This window comes from Macaca nemestrina, chromosome 2 (genome assembly GCF_043159975.1).
Source record: "Macaca nemestrina isolate mMacNem1 chromosome 2, mMacNem.hap1, whole genome shotgun sequence".
In the NCBI taxonomy this organism is placed as follows: domain Eukaryota; kingdom Metazoa; phylum Chordata; class Mammalia; order Primates; family Cercopithecidae; genus Macaca; species Macaca nemestrina.
Genome location: NC_092126.1, coordinates 184872683 through 184892733, shown reverse-complemented (window position 1 = coordinate 184892733; position 20051 = coordinate 184872683). Strand labels below are relative to the sequence as shown.

The window sequence follows — 20051 nt, the reverse complement described above, 5'->3', positions numbered from 1 at the left end:
ACCTAAAAAGCAGAATATTAAAACAACTTCCTCAGGAAGAAAACTTAGATATTCATGTATAGAACAGTAATTTTTAACACATCTTAAACTGAACTAGGCATTATAAGTTTCTTATCTCCAGGCTGATTTTTTTGTTTGTTCTTAAACTGAGTTCTAGGGGCTTCTTCCATTAAAGTGAACAACTCAAAATTTTGGTCTCCAGATTTGTATTGTACCATGATTCGGTCTACCAGGGTTTGATATGAAGGAGTCTTACTTATGTGAGAGTTGAAGTGGAAAGAGTGGGCTGTAGGGAAAGCTTTTGCACAAGAACCAGCAAGGAAAGTAATTTAAAAGGCTATCAAAAGTTAAAAGTCCATGCAACTCGTTACTTAACATTCGAGTTCTTCATTCAGAACTTTTTAAATATGAAGTATTCCATTGGTACTGCTAACAACATTGAGACTGGGAAAGATGGTAACTGCATTTTTCTTCTTTAGAACGCGTATCACAATGTGACTGCAGAGCAGCTCTTTTTGAAGGACATTATAGAAAAAAACCTGGTAATCAACTTGACTCAAGACTGACTCTACAGACTCGGAAGATGATGCTAACAGTGTTAGTTTTATTTTTGTACTGCAATTTTTAGTTTAAAATATGTTGGATGCACTCGTCAAATAATTATGTTTATTGTCTGTTGCTGCCTGGTGATTCATAACCACCAGCTTAATTTCTGTGAATACTGTATATTTAACTTATGAAAACCAAGAAAGGTTAAGATATCGGGAAAATAAGTTTTGATTGCATTGTTTTTAAAATAAGCTAGTTTTCTGAGGTGTTTTTACACGTCTTTTTATAGTAACTTCATCTTAGATTTTTGAAGGGATATGACTTCCTACTAAGGATTTAGTTTACCACAACAATTCTGACCGTAGTAAGACATTTTGAGAAGTATATTTGGCTACTGTAAACATGGCTCGTGGAAAATCACATGATGTGGCTTGATGTGGCAAGCTGAAACCGCTCGGCTCTGGAAATCTAAGTTCATACTGGTTTAAGCTCTCCCCTGACAACCCCAGAATTAAATGAACCATGATTGTGAAGAGTAATTTGGTACAATGAAGGCAGTGTTTTTAAGTTAAAGGAAATAGGCTAAACATAAAGTTCTAGCTAAGTAAATAACTAAAGAATACAATTACTAAAGTCTGATGGCTTTGTATTATTTTAAAGAAATGAAGTTTAACTTTATACAATGAAGCTAAGCTAGGCAAGCTCAAGAAGGAAAAAAAAATCTTGAACATTATTTTTTTTTTGACTGACTTATTAAATTTTGAAGGTTTTCCACTTGAAGTAAATTAGGAAAGGTACGTAAGATAACAGAACAAGTAAACGCTTAAGAAAAGTCAAGCTGAGGCCGGGCATGGTGGCTCACACCTGTAATCCTAACACTTTGGGAGGCTGAGGGAGGCAGCTGGATTGCCTGAACTCAGGAGTTCAAGACCAGCCTGGCCAACATGGTGTGAAACCTCATCTCTACTAAAATACAAAAAAATTAGCTGGGCGTCATGGTACGCACTATAGTCCCAGCTACTTGGGAGGCTGAGGCATGAGAATTGCTTGAGCCTGGTAGGCAGAGGTTGCAGTGAGCCGAGACTGCGCCACTACACTCCAGCCTCGGTGACAGTGAGACTGTCTTCCAAAAAAAAGTGAAGTTGGCATTTTTGGATTTAAATGGTAAAAAAAGAAAATCTCATTTTCCCATGATTAAAGCTAATCTTCAGATGGAAAGCTTGCCTGGCTACCTAGGGTGCACCAGAGAATCTGATCCAATGCAAGCCAGTCAAGCCTACAAATGTGGTGAGGTAGTCTCCCTTCCTGTATTTTAATAAATGTAACCAAAGGCCATCTGGAGGTGGGGGAATGAGAGGTGAAGGAACAGAATAGAGGTTATAAGGATGGAACTAAAAGTTGTCAGAAGAGGTATGAGCTGAAGAAAGAATTACTCTCTTTTGAACAATAAATACAAATGGAAAACACTGGAAAACCATGGCTTGATTACTGACAACCAACCTGCCTCTCTAAAGAGGGTGTATAAAGGGTGAAATACATTAGATCGGGCTCAGAAACAGAATGCAGTACTTATAAAGCAGGATAAAGGGGAGAATAGTAGTAGCTGATTTAACCCAGATCAGTCATTAATTATGGACTATGTCTATGAATACCAGCATATGTTTGCAGAGTGCCACAGTTTGATTCTTCTAACTTTGAGGTGCAAAAGGAAGGTACCAGAACTGGACTCACATGTAATCAATCAGTGTGATTTTCCCCTCATACCAACAGCTACAGGCTGCAGTGTGGCTGCTGAAGTTCAGTTGATATAAAGTGAATCAGGCTTCAAAAAGGATGGTGCTGTGGGTACACAAGGACATCAAGATGGGAACGATAGACACTGAGGACTGGGGTGGGGGGAGTGAGGGGAGGAGGAAGGGCAAGGGCTGAAAGACTATGTATTGGGTACTATGCTGACAACCTGGATGACAGGATCATTCATACCACAAACCTCAATATCACACAATATACCCATCTAACAAACCTGCACATGTACCCTTAGAATCTAAAATAAAAGGTGAAATTACTTTTTTAAAAAAAGGATGGTGCTGGTCATAGAAAAAGTCAAAGTAAAAACCAATAGTGGCATTTTCAAATGTTGCTGGAAGCACAATATTGGCCATAAATGAGTGATGTTAAAATCGAAGAATCTGGCATTTTATAGTATAAGGAAAAGCTACAAACCTCAAGGTTGTTTTATTTAAACCAAATAATCTGAGCAAGACATATATACAATTTATTAAAAACAAATGAACACATTAAAATTTCACTATTTTACAATCTAAATTCTAGCAACATATACAAATACTGAGTGACTACAGTACATGCCGAGGTAAGAAAAGTACATTCTGGGAGAATATCACTGACACTCAAACCATTTTTATTTCCAATATGTATTTCAATACATGTTTGTTTCCACTTTGCCCAGTGCCACAAAAAAAAAAAAAAAAAAAATCAACAAGTTGGATTACATGAGAATTGGTGCCACAGTGGACTTTAAAAGCATTTTAATAACCATCCAACTCTTAGATTTTGCAGTTTAGGGACTTCAAGTTCAGAACCAAAAAGCAGAGAATCGTCTCATCTGACATGATGTTTCTATAGACCTCTTGCTCTCTAGGTGACAATGCAGAGCCAGGGCAAAGGTGTTCAAGCTTTGTCACTTTCCACAGCTTTGTGGCCACATTCATATTTAGATAAGCTCGGATTCTGCTCCCCTCTTCTGGGGATGGGGAGAGGCAAGTGTATGTGTTGTCGTAATTACTGCATTAATTCTTCACTCGAACCATTTACATCAGTGAATAAACCCATTGTTCAATGCAAAGTGCAAACAGTGAAACGTGGACTTAAATAAACTGGACTAGACCCAGCACATACAACAGGATCTATTTAGATTTACAGCATTTAATAAAGTATAAGTCAGAATTCACAATATCTTAAACTGTGCTGTTTCCTAAGATCAAGTAACAGCCAAGTCAGTGTAATTTTATGAAACCTGTAATGGCCACATTTGTTGTGTCTCTGATGTATTTCTATAACTGTATTAATAAGAAAAAACTTAATCCAATACACCAGTGACTTTAAGTCTTAAATGTTGCAAGCAAAGGATAAAAATACAAGGGAATTTTGTCAGATACAGTTACTTTCACATTTTCAGTTGTTACTTGATTGTCTCCAAAGCTATATATGTATCAGATATAAATGTAGTTAAAAAAAAAAAAAAAAATAGAAAACCTCTACTATAAAAACCAATAAACTAAAAAGAAGTACAAAGCAGAAAAACCATTTGAATCAGGCTCAGCTCTTCATCTGGAAAGTAAAGTTTATATAAAAGTAGTAAAAACTAGATATTTTATAAAAATTATTGGTAGTTCAAGGACAGCACAGTGGCAATATGAATTGAGTTTTAAAATATGCATCATTTCAGAAACACTTGCCTCTTAAAAAAAAAAAACCAAAACTAAACAACAACAAAAACCTCCAGGAAAAAACAATCAATCAGGTATACACAATTAACATAAGAATAGCAAACTTCTTTGGGAAAATGAAATAGTTACCAAAAACATCTCTCTTAAAGCTTCAAACAGGTATATTACTTGAGGAAAAGTATATTCTCTGTGTTAAGGATGAATTAAAAAAATCAACTGGTTTGCTCTCTTCCCACATGAAAAGGGATGACTGCGTTAATAATACATGTGCTTTACACATCCATGTATGTTTTCATAAAAGTCTAACATCTATGTCTTTTGTTTCAAACATTTTGAAACAAAATATGTATTGATTTTTCAATGAATGAAATTGCGCCTCAAAGTCTGGAGAAGGAAAAACCAGTGAAAATAAGGCCAACAAAACCATACCACAAAAGGGCAGGAAGCCTGCAGAAATAAACAGTGCTCTTTCTGAAGCCATGTTTTAGAATACTGATATAATTCATGGAAGCAAGAAAACAAATACTGTTCCTCTTTATTCAAATTGAGTGAATTCTGGCAACAACATAATCTGGTGGCTCAGGCCAACAGAAGTGACTTGAACTTTATGGAAAAGTACTGTTCTACATTAAATCTACAGACAAAGGTTTATGGAAGAGGGAATGTCAGATTTATATATTTTTATCATATGGTGAACTGCTCATGTCATGTTGCCAGTCTGAAGGCTTTTAAAGATGGTTTTACATTGTTGGCTAATAAATTACAGAGGGTTTCAATTTTGCTGTGTCTAAAACTAGCTCTGGGCAGGTATGAACAAGTGGTGACATGGAAGCTGCCAGGAGGTATCAAAAACAAGGCATGAATATTCATTTGCTAGGAAGCTATAATGTCTGTTCCTAGGTGACATACAGGATTACTCAAACCTCTTACCACATAGACAAAGTGCACGATCGTGCAGTCCTGAAAAATACACGTTAGGTTTATATTGTGTGTAATAGTTTATGGAAAACTGAAATGAAAAATTTTTTCTAGGCCGGGCGCGGTGGCTCACGCCTGTAATCCCAGCACTTTGGGAGGCCGAGGCGGGCGGATCACAAGGTCAGGAGATCGAGACCACGGTGAAACCCCGTCTCTACTAAAAATACAAAAAATTAGCCGGGCGCGGTGGCGGGCGCCTGTAGTCCCAGCTACTCAGGAGGCTGAGGCAGGAGAATGGCGGGAACCCAGGAGGCGGAGCTTGCAGTGAGCCGAGATCGCGCCACTGCACTCCAGCCTGGGCAACAGCGTGAGACTCCGTCTCAAAAAAAAAAAAAAAAAAAAAAAAAAAATTTTTTTCTGACTAAAAATATAAAATACCTTGAGACTCAAGAAAAAAGTATATTTTGGCCGGGCGCGGTGGCTCAAGCCTGTAATCCCAGCACTTTGGGAGGCCGAGACGGGCGGATCACTAGGTCAGGAGATCGAGACCATCCTGGCTAACACGGTGAAACCCCGTCTCTACTAAAAAATACAAAAAAAAAACTAGCCGGGAGAGGTGGCGGGCGCCTGTAGTCCCAGCTACTCAGGAGGCTGAGACAGGAGAATGGCCCGAACCCGGGAGGCGGAGCTTGCAGTGAGCCGAGATCCGGCCACTGCACCCCAGCCTGGGCGACAGAGCGAGACTCCGTCTCAAAAAAAAAAAAAAAAAAAAAATTTTCTGACTAAAAATATAAAATACCTTGAGACTCAAGAAAAAAGTATATTTTGTGAATGTATAAAACCCAAAAGGACAAATTCTGGTTACTTTTTAAAGAGGTAATTTATATTACTTCTGAGTGAATAATTTTGCCTTTCACTGTGATAAATGTAAGTGGATCATGTTTACAGCACTCCCTTAGAAGCCTTCAACTTTTCATAACTCTCCTAGGAAAAATCCCATTGTAAATAAAGTTGGGGGTGGGAGAAGAATCTCCTTTAAAGCTTTCAAATTGTCAAGTTGTTCCTGTTTACACATAGAGGAGCATACTTAAAGACATGAAGGGATCTGAATTCATGAGACTAAGGCAAGCATCACTCATCAGAAATAAACATTTTACAAACACAAGAATGGGGCAAGCCACCAAGGGCCTCAAGTGGAACACGCAAGGACGAGACCAGGCCATATACTGTGAAGCATTAAAGCTCTAAAGAGTGTCACAAAGTGAAAAAGCAATCCCCCTGCTCATTACAAGTCAGAGAATCCCAGCTAGAGATCTTAAGATGGATAAGTGGATACGGCTGCAATCAAAACAATGCTTATATCAGTAATTATTAAAAAAAACATAATCCAGAAAAGAATATAGGAATAAAAGAGGAAATCATGATAGTACCCATCTTTCACAAACAAGACTAGAATTTCAAGCCATTAGGTATTTCAAGAACAGTACCGTGCGTTATTGCCAGTCAGGCTTACAGAGCCATCTCGAGTTCATTAATGTACCTGCAGCATTGGTAATAAATACTCTCAGTGATTTTTCATTTCTCTGAAGTGCATTATAGGGAGCTTTTTCTGTATTAAAAATAGTGTTCTACAGTAGTATCAAACAGGACATTTGAAATTTAACAGGCGAGCAGTAACTGTGCCACCATAACACCTTTAAAGCAAGATGGCAAGATTAGTAGTTTCCTGTACCTCAGTCACCACATTTTCCCCAACCACTTCAGTGACAGATATGTAATACATTCTATATATTACTACCACTAATAATTAAAAAAAAAAAAAAAAAAAAGGCCATGTGCTTTAAAACGATGCTTTGTAAAAAGCAGCATCACCTTCAAAGGGTTTCTTTAAAAACATCACATTCCCCATCCCTTCCTGCTCCTGATACTTCCTGTGTGCTCTGTGGCACCTGGTACACCAATTCGTCTGGGGCAGGTGGACCTGGCTTCCCACCTTTCGGGGTATCATACTGGGCCTGGGCTGAGGAGCAGCTGTCAGTCCTGGAGAGAAGTGTATTGTAAGTTCCCACTAGCGGGGGCGGTTGGTTCCCCGTAGCTTTGAAAGTGGATGTGGAGGGCAGACCAGCTGAAGCTGAGGGGTGCCCTGACATGTCCATGATGATTGGGGTTGCATACTCAGGCCCCGTAATTGGGAGTGGTTCAGCATAGGCATGATAAACTTCCTGCCCTGGTGAGTTGTAAGGATCTAGGTCTGCATAGCCTGCTTCTTTTCCTTCTTCTGGTTTAAAGGTAGATCTCTGATGAAGTGTACCAACAATTCCTCCTACGAGTGGCTGAGCATACTCTGTGGGTATCACAAAACAACAGAGAAGTCATTTTACTAGTAAAGGGACTGCATAATTTAGGGTGGCGGCTGCAGACTACACCAAAAGCAAACATTCTTTAGGGTACTTTTGTTGCCATCAATACTTAATCTGCAAGAACTTCAAAAATTAAAATTAAACATACTGTCTAGTACTTCTCATAGTAACAATATACCAGAAAGTCTCATTCATGTAATGCTGCATAGTTTTCACATATGTTCTTTAGATTTACAGACAGAATATTTCTTTACTGAATATTTCCTTTCTGAATTATTTTCAGAATATTTCCTTGGAAAAGAAACATTCAATTACTGGAATAAAAATCTTGAAAAATAATTTCAGAGATTTTTTTCAAACATTAGGAAATATTTAAAATGAATACATACTAGGCTAACAGGATAAATACTGTAAAGCTTCCTCTGTCTTTCCTCTTCTCCTCTTAACATCTCGGGTCTCCCCACAAACCGAACAAGCAAAGCCTCAGTTAATGTACATAACGCCCAGCGTCTTTAGAAATGAGTGTCCCAACTTTACACACACAACATCCAAGACACAGAAATCACTCTCTAAGAGTCACCTTTTAAAAAGTGGTTCTACCTTTAGGAAACAATTAGCTTCTTAAACATGAAGGGGATCGAAGATACTGTAAATCCCAAAGCACTTTATAGCAAGCCTAAGCAGTTTCTCCCTGTGCCTGGTGCCAGAAGGCTGCAACATAGCTACCTGCAGAGCCAGCCTGCAGCACTGTGGTGACTTCTCTTGGACTCAGGTGATTAACTTCGCTGCTGCTATAGCGAACTGGGGTTTCCTCATGGTCCACTGCTTTTGCAGGAAGAAACTGCTTCATTCCTTTCCACCAACCTTCATTGTGACGGTAAGCCAAACAGACCATTAAATAAAAACCTGTATCTCAAACAGTAATATCAAGAGAGGAATCCTGTTGCATTGAAGCCATTTCTATAACAAATATCTCTATAAACTTGCCTTTATAATCAAACTTTTTTTTTTTTTTGCTGTGATAGACTATCCAGCACCAAGCAGTACATGGTAGAAATCTCTACCAAACACACGCAGGCAAATCACTGTTAGTAAAGTACAGCCGGATAGAGTATCTATTTTAGGGGTGGCTTTAATTACGTTTTTCCCAAAAAATATTTTCCAAGATCTACCCTGGGGCACTAGCTGCCCTTTTCCACCCTAGCCACAGCAGTGAACTCTCCTGGCTCCTAAGAGCTGATCCAGTAGTGAGATTGGGAAGTGAGAGACTGGTAGGGGGGCCCCTTTGGTGTCACTTGCAGCAATTCAGAAGATGACAACTCATCATGGGAGACCTCCCAATTCCTCAACTGCTGGACTCCACTTGGTGAATAACCATGGCAGAGGACAAACACACACTGGGTCCTGAAGACCACAGTCTTTTGTTTCTTACTCAGGGTTCACATGGGCCACAGAAAGCCAGTCTCCCTCATGAGAAACAGATACGCAGGAAAAACTATACAAGTTTTTCAGAAGAAAAAGAACAGAGCTTGTTATAAGAAATGTGTACTTTTCACTTCCTTACTTACGAACTACAAGAGATTTTGCAGAAGAGTAAAAACGGTGAGAACTGAAGAGTAATGCCATTGTTCTAACAGTGTCGGGGAGGTCACCTGGGCCTGAGAATGACTCTTTTCTCACTACTGCCCCCTGTAGGGGAGAAACGTCCCTCTGATGGAAATGAGATGCAAAGACCATGTGAGTTACCTGCCCGGTCCCAGTAAGGTAAGTCATAGGTGCCTTCAGTTTTTTTCTTTCTGGAAAAATACAGAAGTTAGCAAATAGAGTAAATTCACTGGTAAGACATTTATGAAACTACAGAACAAACACCAAAGTTAATAATTAGTCTAGAGTACATTTCTCTATTTGCTGATCTACCCAAGGGAGTCCTCCATTTCATCTGACTTTCAAAGTTGCTATGCTGAGGTTTATAAATCCTGGACTCTCAGTAAACAACCATCTTTTGCCATAGCTACCTTGTTACCTACCTATTACCCACTCAAAAGGGATAAAAGAAATGTAAAAATGCAAAGTCTGTCGATGAAAAGACTGAATCAAATCAAAGAATCACCTCTGATATGTGAGTTATTATAGGTAAATTACGCTAAGTCTGTTTTGGTTTCAAATAAAGATACCAAAAATCAACTGAGTCATAAAATTCACAGATCTAAAAAACCCATCTTCTTCTGATTTTCTATTCTGCATTTTTTTTCTCCAACTTCTTGCTTTTCTTCTACAGTCTTTTTCCCTAGAGAAGTTTAAAGGGTCTCATACCCTTAATTGCATAGATCTGATTCCTCCAACCATCCCAGGATAAGTCAATGCTCCCACTAACAGTGACAAGTGGAGAGGGAATAGAACATGACTCTCCAGGCCTGGGAGGCACTGAAATTCTCTTGGGGGAAGCGAGAGTCACGTATGCATCAAAGAAGATCCTCCTCAGTCCACCTCTCAGAATTGTAACTTCTCCTCCCCAGGAAAAATTTCCCTCCATTAAGAACTAGTATTTACCGAGTGCCCTTTAGAAAGAAAAACCAAGCAAATGAAATAACATTTTCTGATTCAAGGGTGTAAATGTAATTCAAATTAGTCTTTGCAAGCTAAGGAGAAAGCAGATATTATTCTAGTCTACAGATGAGGACAAGATGGCTATGCGAACTGCTCAAGGTCACAAATGCGGTTTTCATAAAAAGCCCAAGCCATGTGCTTTTCCTACTAGGAAACATTCTCCAGTATAAGACTATTTTTGATACTAAATGCATCCTCATTTTAAAGTGTAGCTATACTTACTTCATTATTTCAAAGTGCAGTATAAAATTTGTAGAAAAGATAGTAAGTGTTGAAGATGTTAATGAAAAACTTGAATGGAAAATAAAATATACTGATTAAACACCTTTCTCCCTGAAAATGCTCTAATCATCATATGATTTAGAAACAAAAAAATAAATAAATCATCTTTTCTAAATAGAAGTTAGACACGCTATATGGCTACGACAACACATTTAGGGCATGAATATTAGCCATAGGTTGTACTATAAAGGATTTTATATACTTTTTATAATCTCAAGTGACAAAGCTTCGGGTTACGTATTCATTACATATAAAGTGCTTAGAATGAGCTCTGGATTCAATAAACTGAAGCTGTTTTTATTATCATTCTCCTCCTCCCTATTTTCCACAGCACATTAATGGCATCTGCTCCTTTACTCCTTGTCATAAAGCCACTTATCAGTGATTTCGACTACATTCCTAACAGTAACTTCAATTCTCCAGCTCAGATCTTGTGTCCTTAACGCCAGGCGTGTGGTCGAATTGCCTCAGGAGTCTGGATGTCCACAGGGTCCTTTCAACTCTATGCCAAACTGACCTTAGGCTCTGCCTGCCTCAACAGCAGCACTCCTCAGTCCTCCCCACTATCCCAAACTGACCTCAGGCTCTGCCTGCCTACTGCCCCCTCAACAGCAGCACTCCTCAGTCCCCTTCACCCTGTGCTTTAGTAACAGTAGGTTATACTTTATTTATTATGTGTTCAGAGCAGCAGTGGGTAAGAGCATGATCTCTCAAGCCTGGTCCAAAACTCTGCTATGTTTCTCTGTTGTTTTCAGTATGTGGAAATTCATTCTGGATGCCCTCCTATACACACCACAAATATGGCAGAAACAATACAGAGTGTATTACATACACTCTGCTATGTAACAGCCGAGGGACCTTGGGCAAGTTCTTTATGTTGTGTCTCATTTTCTCCTGTAAAATGGGGATTATAGTACCTACTTCATAGATTGTTTTGAGGATTAAATGAATTAATACATGTATTTAGAATAATTATGTAGAATAGTGTCTAAGATTACCATTCAATTTTCTTTTTTTTTTTTTTTTTTTTGAGACGGAGTCTTGCTCTGTCGCCCAGGCTGGAGTGCAGTGGCCGGATCTCGGCTCACTGCAAGCTCCGCCTCCCGGGTTCACGCCATTCTCCTGCCTCAGCCTCCCGAGTAGCTGGGACTACAGGCGCCCGCCACCTCGCCCGGCTAGTTTTTTGTATTTTTTAGTAGAGACGGGGTTTCACCGTGGTAGCCAGGATGGCCCCGATCTCCTGACCTCGTGATCCGCCCGCCTTGGTCTCCCAAAGTGCTGGGATTACAGGCGTGAGCCACCGCGCCCGGCCTAGCATTCAATTTTCTATAAAAATTAGCTACTGCTGCTGCGGGCCTCATCACTATTACCACTGCTGTTGCTAAGTTCCTTAAATGCATCATGCTCTCTCCTCTTTGGCATTTCCTAAAGCTCTTTCCTTTCCCTACTGTTCTCATACTCACTCACTGTGTCTCTGCTCAGACAGCCTGCTCATGAAGGTGGGATCCGCCAGCTTCCTCCCATGGCATATATTCTATGGCTGGTGTTACAGCTGGGAGTTTTTTTTTTTGCGTTGCATCTGTTCCTAATCTGTAAGCTTTGGGGTTCATCACTGGAATCCCCAGCACATGGCTCAATACTTGGGACAGGGTAAGAGTCAAGTATTCAAATATTTGTTGAATGGCTGAACACATGAAGTCACTCTCATTCTCCACCAAACCTGTCCCTCCTGCTCTGTTATCTCAACTCATGACTGGTCTAACTGCACAAGCCAGAAACCTCAGATTCCTCCTGTATCACTTCTTCCTTACTAGACAACTAGTCATGCATCCTGTCGATGCTACTGGGAAACGTCTCCTCTTCAACTCTTCTCCCTTTCCTGGAATCAGCGTGTTATGTGCCTGCCCGCCCTAAGTGGTTTCCTAACTTATCTTGCTAAGTCTCTCATCCTCCCTCCTCTTCAATCTACCTTCAAAACTGCCACCATCTTTGTACGATCGGCTGACAATATCACCTCTTTGCTTAACACTCAATGACTTTCCATCTATAGAATAAAATCTAAATTTCTCTCTTCCAGAAAAGCCTTTCCTGATCCAGGCCCAGACTGCACCTCTATGGTTACTTCTTAGGACTCTCCCATGCCAAATGTACATGTGATGACTCACTATTTTGCCTACATTCCGTATCTCTGTGCCTTCACTCAAACAGTTCGCTCAGGTTGGGACATTCTGTACTGCTATGGTCTGAATATTTGCATCTCCCCAAAATTCGTATGTTGAAATCCTAATCCTCAAAGTGATGCTATTAGAAAGTGGGGCTTTGGTAAGTGATTAGGTCATGAAGGCAGAGTCCTCATGAATGGGATTAGTGCCCTTACAGGAGAGGCCTGAGAGAGCCTGTTGATCCCTTCTACCACGTGAGGATCGGGCAAGAAGGCACTGTCGATGAATGAGCCAGAAGGCAGGCCCTCCCTGGTCATCACATCTGCAGTGTTTTGATCTTGGACTTCTCAGCCTCCAGAATTGTGAGAAATCAATTCTATTATTTATAAGTCACCCAGGTTATGGTATTTTCTTATAGCAGCCCAAACAAAGACATCTACCTTCCTCTACCTAGCCAACTACAATTCCTTTAAGGCAAAGCAAGCTAAACTTAAGGATTCCCCTTTCCTGAAGAAAAAATTTCAGTTAATTCTCATGGTTCTCCTGAGTAAAACATAAATAACTCATCAAACCACATGACATAGTTTCTTGTTAGTCAACCCTGCTAAACACTTCAGAGAAAGGAATTGTGTCTCATTCTTTAAGTAAATGTAACTATCATGTGTCAGAAATTGTTCCTATTAATGTACATATCCCAGTGTATAATGCAGAACTTGATACAAAAAAGGTACTTAGTAACTGATTGTGGAACTGAACTGACTTATTTTTAATGGGAATAAAGGAGAAGCATGAAATTTTCATTCTAATAATTAGCTTAACTCTTACTCTCAAACAGGTAAACACTGTATGTAGTTCATATTCTATATTTAGCTTCTACTTCACATTTGGTGGTTTTGGGCTCAGGTGAACTAGTTATGTACAAACCTGTTTCTCCAGTGCCAGGCACACACTAATATGAGAATGAGAGTAGTGAGGACCATGACCAGCACAGGGACAAGAACTGCAGCCAGTGCTACATCTGAAGTTACAAAGACAAAAACAGACAAACAAAAGCCATATTAACACCAAAGGCAGAAATCACTAGGGAAAATTAACCACATCATCTTTCAACATTTTTCTACCTCACAGAAATACCATAAACATTATTTGTCAAGACTATGGCATGTGGTGGTAACTGCAGAATACAGTTTTTGCAGATACACAAAAGCTTGTTACACTATTCATTCCATCTGTGTATAGATTTGAAATTTTCCTAAGTTTTTAAATCACTAAAATAAAATTGAAAGACAAATGAAAAATTGGGAAAATATATTTTCTACATATGTGAAGAGTTACTGTAAATAATCATTATAATGTAGGGCATTACAAGTCAAATCCAAACATTTAAGATAAAAATCAGTAGAGATTAACTAGCAGTACATTAAAAAATACAAGTAACCATTAAATATGTTAGCCTCACTAGAATTCAAAGAAATATAAGTTAAACACCCAACACAAAAAAAGTTAAAACAAGAACAAAATACTACTTTTGCTAATCAAAGTGGCAAATATTTAAAACAACAACGAATTGATGAAGAGGCTACTGGGAAACAGGTATTTTTTAATGGAAATATAAACTGATACTATCTCACTGATTGGCATTTTTGGGCAATATGTGCAAAAATCTATTGGCAATTCCATGCCTAGAATTTACTCTCAGAAACTAAAAAAAGATGCATCCTTAAAGATGTGCTCCCTGTTTCTGCATAAGAGTGAAAAATTGGAAATAATCCAAATGCCCAAAAATGAGAGGGAATAAATCATGGTATCCTCCATACAAGAGAAAATAATCCAGCAATTGAAATGATGTTAAATCATAATGGCAAAGCATTCACATATATATGGGAAGGTAACAACATGGTGTTAAGAAAGTCAATTGGAAATGTGTGTGAACAGGTCAGAAGCCAGCACATGCTGGAACTGGGAGAGATTTTGGGATAATTTAATCCCCTAATTTCACTCCAGAGAGAAGGAATTCTGGGCCCAGATATAGAAAATGATCTGCCTAAGGTCATTTGGGATATTAGTTTCTTCCTCTGTCCCTCAACCCCCTACTTGCCATGAAGATGACAATAGCAGCACCTGCTGATATTTACTGGGGGCTCAGAGCCGGACACTGCAATGAGTCTAATCTGCAGCATCTTCTTTATTCCTTAAAACAACTATATTCAAAAGAGAGAAAGAGGCTGAAGATATAGGAGAGGGAGAGGATAATCAGTAAGATTGGGTCCCTGAGAGGTGGATGGAGGCGAACCAGGGCACAGGTGATATAATCAGCCTTGTGCAACACAAAGAAGCCCCCTTTTCACTGCAGTGAACAGAGGCTACAGATAGGTTTGTAGGCACCACAAAAAGGGAGTTTCACTGGAAGGAAACTCCCTACTTTCTCTGTGAAGTTGGAGCAGTAACTGAGAGTGGGTGAAGATATCTGGGTGAAGGGTTTGAAAATAAGGGGAATATTTAAAATAGCTACAGTTGAGAAAAGACAGAAGAGCTACTACAGCCTTTTAGAAGGACACCCAGCTGGTGCCACAGGCCCCACTGAGGGAGGACCTGGAAACTACAGAGGCACAAATCTGACCATGACATAATCTTTTCCATGAAATCACTCTCAGCCTGGCTGTAAAAATGGAGAAGTGTGTAAACAGAAATAATGACTTAGACTAGAAAGTACTCAGAATTCACAACAGTAAATGTGCTTTTTCCATAAGATTTGTGAGACTAGAGAGGATACTCAAGTTTAGATGGATGCTGTATGATTTAATCAGAGGCCTTAAAACATCTTCTTAGGTTCAAAAAATAAGTTCATATACTACCATCCCCCCAAAAAAGAGACAGGAGGTCTCTGAGAAGACCAGCTCATTCTTTGTTATTCTTTTTGGGCATACAGGGATCCTAATTCCGGAAGGAAATTATTTAAGGACTCTTTTAGCCTTGAGGTTCTAAGATGCAATCAGATTTTAAGATGAGCAACACTTTTCAGTGACTGATCTCCGTTCAGGCATGTGGTCTGGGATTCTGCCTAAGTACACGCCTTCTGACAACTGGTAAGCAGCTAAAAGATGCCGAGGATCTCCTGCCTCTGGGAAATCTTGATGCTCTCTTTGGGCAAGTCAGAGACAGTTATCTGAATCCAGGCAAACTTTCAAAAAATGAGAATGACTGAAATTCTAGGTGGCACAAATTACTTTGAATGAATTGCTTTCTCTCTCTGCACTTTCCTGAAACCGAGTAAGCTGAAACCCTAATACTTAGTCTACTATGACACTGACACCTCTTTGAATTCAATTGAAATTTTGTTTTTCAACAACTAGTAAGACTACTATGTTTTATATGCTTTGAGACCTTATTTATCACTGATAACAAAACTTGAAAGTAAATTCTAATAAATTTGTATTTATAATCTTAAAAAATATAATTGCAAACACTTAAAAAGAGACCAAAGTTTTTTTTTTTAATGAATATGTTAACTCAAGAGTATTTTTTAACAATTAGTTTCCACTAAAATTCTGTTTTTATTTTCCCCTTTTTGCCATCAAGTTCCTTATCCATCAAATTAATATATTATCAAGGGAAACACATTTGTTTCCTGCTATGATTTCAGTTATTTCTAGAAAATACTGTATTTCTAAGCCTGAGAGTCAACATGTTTAGCTGTAAGGAAAAATAGATCACAAGAGGAGGCCTGCAACACAGTGGCCTTCTCTAAATATTTAAAGAGCAATTCTACACGGTAGCAGAGACTAGAACTTAGATCAATGCAGTCTTTTCCAATGAAAGAAAATCTTTTTTTTTTGCTATACTTAAAAACTATAGTTGGAAGAAAAGACACTGAGGGTTTAAAAATGCCCGTGAAAACTTGAGTTAAAAACAAAACAATACCCTATGTACTAGGCGTTCATTTTCATGTTTGCATACCTTTGGTTACATTTGGAGTTACGGTAGTATTTTTGATATCAGGACTGGCAGTTGTTTGTTCCGTCTGTGCAGGAAATTCATTGCTACTGCGAGGTTGTAGTGGTTGCGTAAATTTTGGGGCACGACCTTTAAAAAAGTTTTAAAAGCTCTTTTTAATCTGTACCAACTTGATTAACATAAACTTATTTGATAATGCTTTTAATGTATTTTTGGAAAGTTGCACCATAAATCCAAGGAATATCAAATTCTCACATTAAAAACAGGCATACCTTTGGCTATTTTTGGAGGGGTTGTAGTGTTTTTGAGGTCATTGCTGTTCCGAGGAGGTGGAGGTTGAGTAAGTTTTGGAGGACGACCTTGAAAAATGGTTTAGAAAAATTTAAACATTTTGTTTTTAAAAATCATAGTTAAAAATAGTAATGTTAAATGTCTTCAATATTTTCTATTTAATTCTGCAGAATAATTTTAACTCTCAGAGAGAAATATATTGGAAGGATAAACATTATACTCTGCAATAAATGCACAAATATGCCAGGATTTCTCAGTTTCTAAATAACTAAATCATCTGAAAATAATCTTAGGAAGGAGAATAATGGGGTGGAAAGTGATGTTGAATGCTAAAGCTATAAAGGAGTCATCCACTTTATTCAATTCATTTAATAATTATTTATGGAGGGTCAATGTGTCAGGCACTGTGGTAGCCTTTGGGGGTACAACAGTAAACAGTATATTAAAATGTGTAATATTGAGATAAATTATTCTTGCTTTAAATGTATTGTTACAATCTTTCATGCTTATGTTAAACAAATATTATAGTACATGAGACCTGATTTAAAATTATTACAATTGAGACTAAATTTGGAAAGTGATCTCATTTACATTATCTCATGAACGATGCTATTTCTTCTTCCACTTATAATTTTGGAAACCATTCTGATAAGTAACTTTTTAATATGGTAACCATTTATTTTTTAAAAATCCCTTTAAGAAGATATTGTAATTAGAGTTTAACCAGAAAAACACTCACATTATTAATTCTTCTCTCTGAGAATAGCAAAATCATTTTAAATTGGCAATCCAGTAAAAGTAACATATCTTAAACACACCATCTCTTTACCTTTCGGAATAAACTGACATCCGAGCAGCTCCATTTTCATGGCAATTTTCTGCTGCCATTGGGTAGGATTCACTCTAATAAAACGTGCAATAATTGGTGGCAAAAAGTTATTACGCACATCCTGGTGATAATCTTTGTTTCCTTGAAATACCTTTAAAAAAAGCAACAAAAAAATTGGTACTTTAAATCAACAGTGGTTAGGGCTAAATTTCTCCACTTAAACATGTTTTTGTTCTTTGCTCTAGGCCTTAAATTATATCTGTAAAGTATGACAATAAGGATTAATTTTTAAGAAAATAATCACAATTTGGAAAACTATTAAGATGCTGCACACTTTTATCAAAAGTTTATAAAAGAAAGTAATATAGAAATGATTTTAAGATGATTTAAGAACTTAACAACAGGGCTAACTTGGCATTTGGGTAAAAGCTTTCAAATCCAGTGAGACAATTTATCCTATTAATAAATTAGTAACTCTGGTCCTGTGGAATTAGCAACTATTTAAATATATTAATTTTTAAAGTAAAACAAAATTGATCATGCCAGGTCTTAGGGGAAATATTTTGCTTGTGTACTTTTCATAATTTTTCTCTCAACAGGCTGAAGGTGAACATATACTAAGGAACATATACTAACAAACATGTAACAGGTACATACCTCCACCTACTGGATAAACTGCATAAGACAGCTCTCCTATTATAATCCTGGTTTTCGTTCCATGCTGCTATTTAAACTAGAAGTGACTTTGAAATGCTATTTTATGCTTAAATTATTAATTTTTTTAGAGATAGAGTCTTGCTCTGTCATCCAAGGAATGCATTGGCAGGATCATAGTGCAATACAGCCTAGAACTCCTGGGCTCAAATGATCCTCCCACCTCAGCCTCCTGAGTAGCCAGGACTACACAGGCATATGCCAACATGTGTGGCAATATTTATTTATTTATTTAGAGAAGAGGTCTCGCTTTGTTGCCCAGGCTACAGTGCAGTGGCACGATCCTGGCTCACTGCAACCTCTTCCTCTCAAGTTCAAGCAACTCTCCTGCCTCAGTCTCCTGAGTAGCTGGGGTTACAGGTGTGCACCAACACACCCAGCTAATTTTTGTATTTTTAGTAGAGACAGGGTTTCACCATGTTGACCTCAAGGGATCCACCTGCCTCAGCCTCCCAAAGTGCTGCGATTATAGGAGTGAGCCACTGTACCTGGTGACTTTTTATTTTTGTAGAAAGGGGTCTTGCTATGTTGCTCAGGCTGGTCTCAAACTCCTGTCCTCAAGCAATACTCATGCCTAGACCTCCCCCAAAGTGCTGGAAGTACAGGTGTGAGCTACCACGCTTGACCTGTGACTAATTTAATGATTGTAACTAAACAGCAACAAATGCATTATAAAAATAATCCCTAGGTAAAAATATGAGTCTAGGTGAGTCTCATTCTACTTCAAGCAAATTATGATAGTATCTTATAATGGACCAGCACTTAATTATTTATAAAACATTTAAATGCAACTAATTCAGACAACGCTGTGAAATAGGAGGGCACAGGAATCTGTAAGTGGATTGCACAGCTAGTCAGTGACAGGGCAGCAACTTGACTCTGGGTCTTCTGACTTAAGTATAGCCTCCAATAAGCTAAAAAGAGCCCTGTTTGTTCTCTAGGTCAGATCAACTAGGTAGTTTCTAAAGACCATTAATTAATAAGTCTAATTAATAATTAATAAATATATTGCCTAAAATCTAAGTGATTTTTTTTTTAATCAGCTAAGGTGAGATTAAGTAAATGTTTAACTTCTCAATCAAGTTATTTCCAAGTATTGTGGCTCTATCTCTTCTGGGCTAATTCACTTGGCATTAGACTATACATCTTGAAAAATGTGTTAATATCCTTCATTTCCTAAAAAGTTTGTTTTGCAGTTACAATAGCTTCCATGCTAGTGAGCTCCCGTGATTTCCTCAGATATTACTCTGAAATAAAGGTCATTATTTTCATTCTTACTATATTGGTGGAACAGGGATGATAACAAATCATTACTTTAACACATAAAAATTATCTTTAAGATCTTCCCCTATATTGCTGTCTCGGTTTTATACAAACTGAGTAAAAAAAGATTTGCTATCGTCAGCCTATGAGCATTTACTGAGAATCCGCATGTACAGGGAAGTATGTGAGGTGTCATGAAGAGAAAATGGATATGGACGCTACAGTTCCCACCCTCAAGAAACTGAAATTGTATTGATTACCACACATAAATATGGTATCATGTTAGAAAGTGACATATGATGAAAACAAATTGTATATATACTCATCCCATTTTCTGAAAACAAAACCAAATGCAGTCTCTGTGTGCTCATGCACATGTGCAGGCTCAGAAAAGGGTACAATGAATACACCAATTACCCTTGAGTTGGAGGTGATGAGGGAGCAGATGGACTTAGATGAGCGGGAAAAGTCTGTTAATTCATACAATTCAATGTGAGGACTTGCATTTCTGACTGTGGGAGTAATGGACTAGACTTATCGTTCCGCCCTAAACATACCTGAGAAAGTGGATAATATATATGAAACAATGGTTCTCAGACTTCTGGCCAACAGGCTGCCTCGGGCAATAATGACTGAGAGAAGGGAAACAAATAAG

The 20051-nt window shown here is 38.2% G+C and overlaps 2 protein-coding genes across 15 annotated transcripts in view; one reads left to right on the top strand and one right to left on the bottom strand.

Annotated features, from left to right (window-relative positions):
- The window catches only part of LOC105477456 (ST3 beta-galactoside alpha-2,3-sialyltransferase 6), a 61154-nt gene extending 58105 nt beyond the window's left edge, over window positions 1-3049 (top strand). For all 13 annotated transcript variants that reach the window (XM_011733965.3, XM_011733963.3, XM_011733967.3 and 10 more), the window contains one exon: window positions 480-3049. In XM_011733965.3, coding sequence (XP_011732267.1) covers window positions 480-566 — 87 coding nt within the window. In that variant the 3' untranslated portion in view covers window positions 567-3049. The remainder of the gene's footprint in view (window positions 1-479) is intronic.
- The window catches only part of LOC105477462 (discoidin, CUB and LCCL domain containing 2), a 94486-nt gene continuing 76038 nt past the window's right edge, over window positions 1604-20051 (bottom strand). Inside the window, exons 10-16 of one of the 2 annotated variants that reach the window (XM_011733968.3) lie at window positions 17420-17570; window positions 16572-16658; window positions 16303-16428; window positions 13270-13363; window positions 9041-9090; window positions 8021-8200; window positions 1604-7278 (exon numbers count right to left, since the gene is read on the bottom strand). In XM_011733968.3, the coding sequence (XP_011732270.2) occupies window positions 6809-7278; window positions 8021-8200; window positions 9041-9090; window positions 13270-13363; window positions 16303-16428; window positions 16572-16658; window positions 17420-17570 (1158 nt within the window). In that variant the 3' untranslated portion in view covers window positions 1604-6808. The remainder of the gene's footprint in view (window positions 7279-8020; window positions 8201-9040; window positions 9091-13269; window positions 13364-16302; window positions 16429-16571; window positions 16659-17419; window positions 17571-20051) is intronic. The other variant, XM_011733969.3, reaches the window with a different exon arrangement.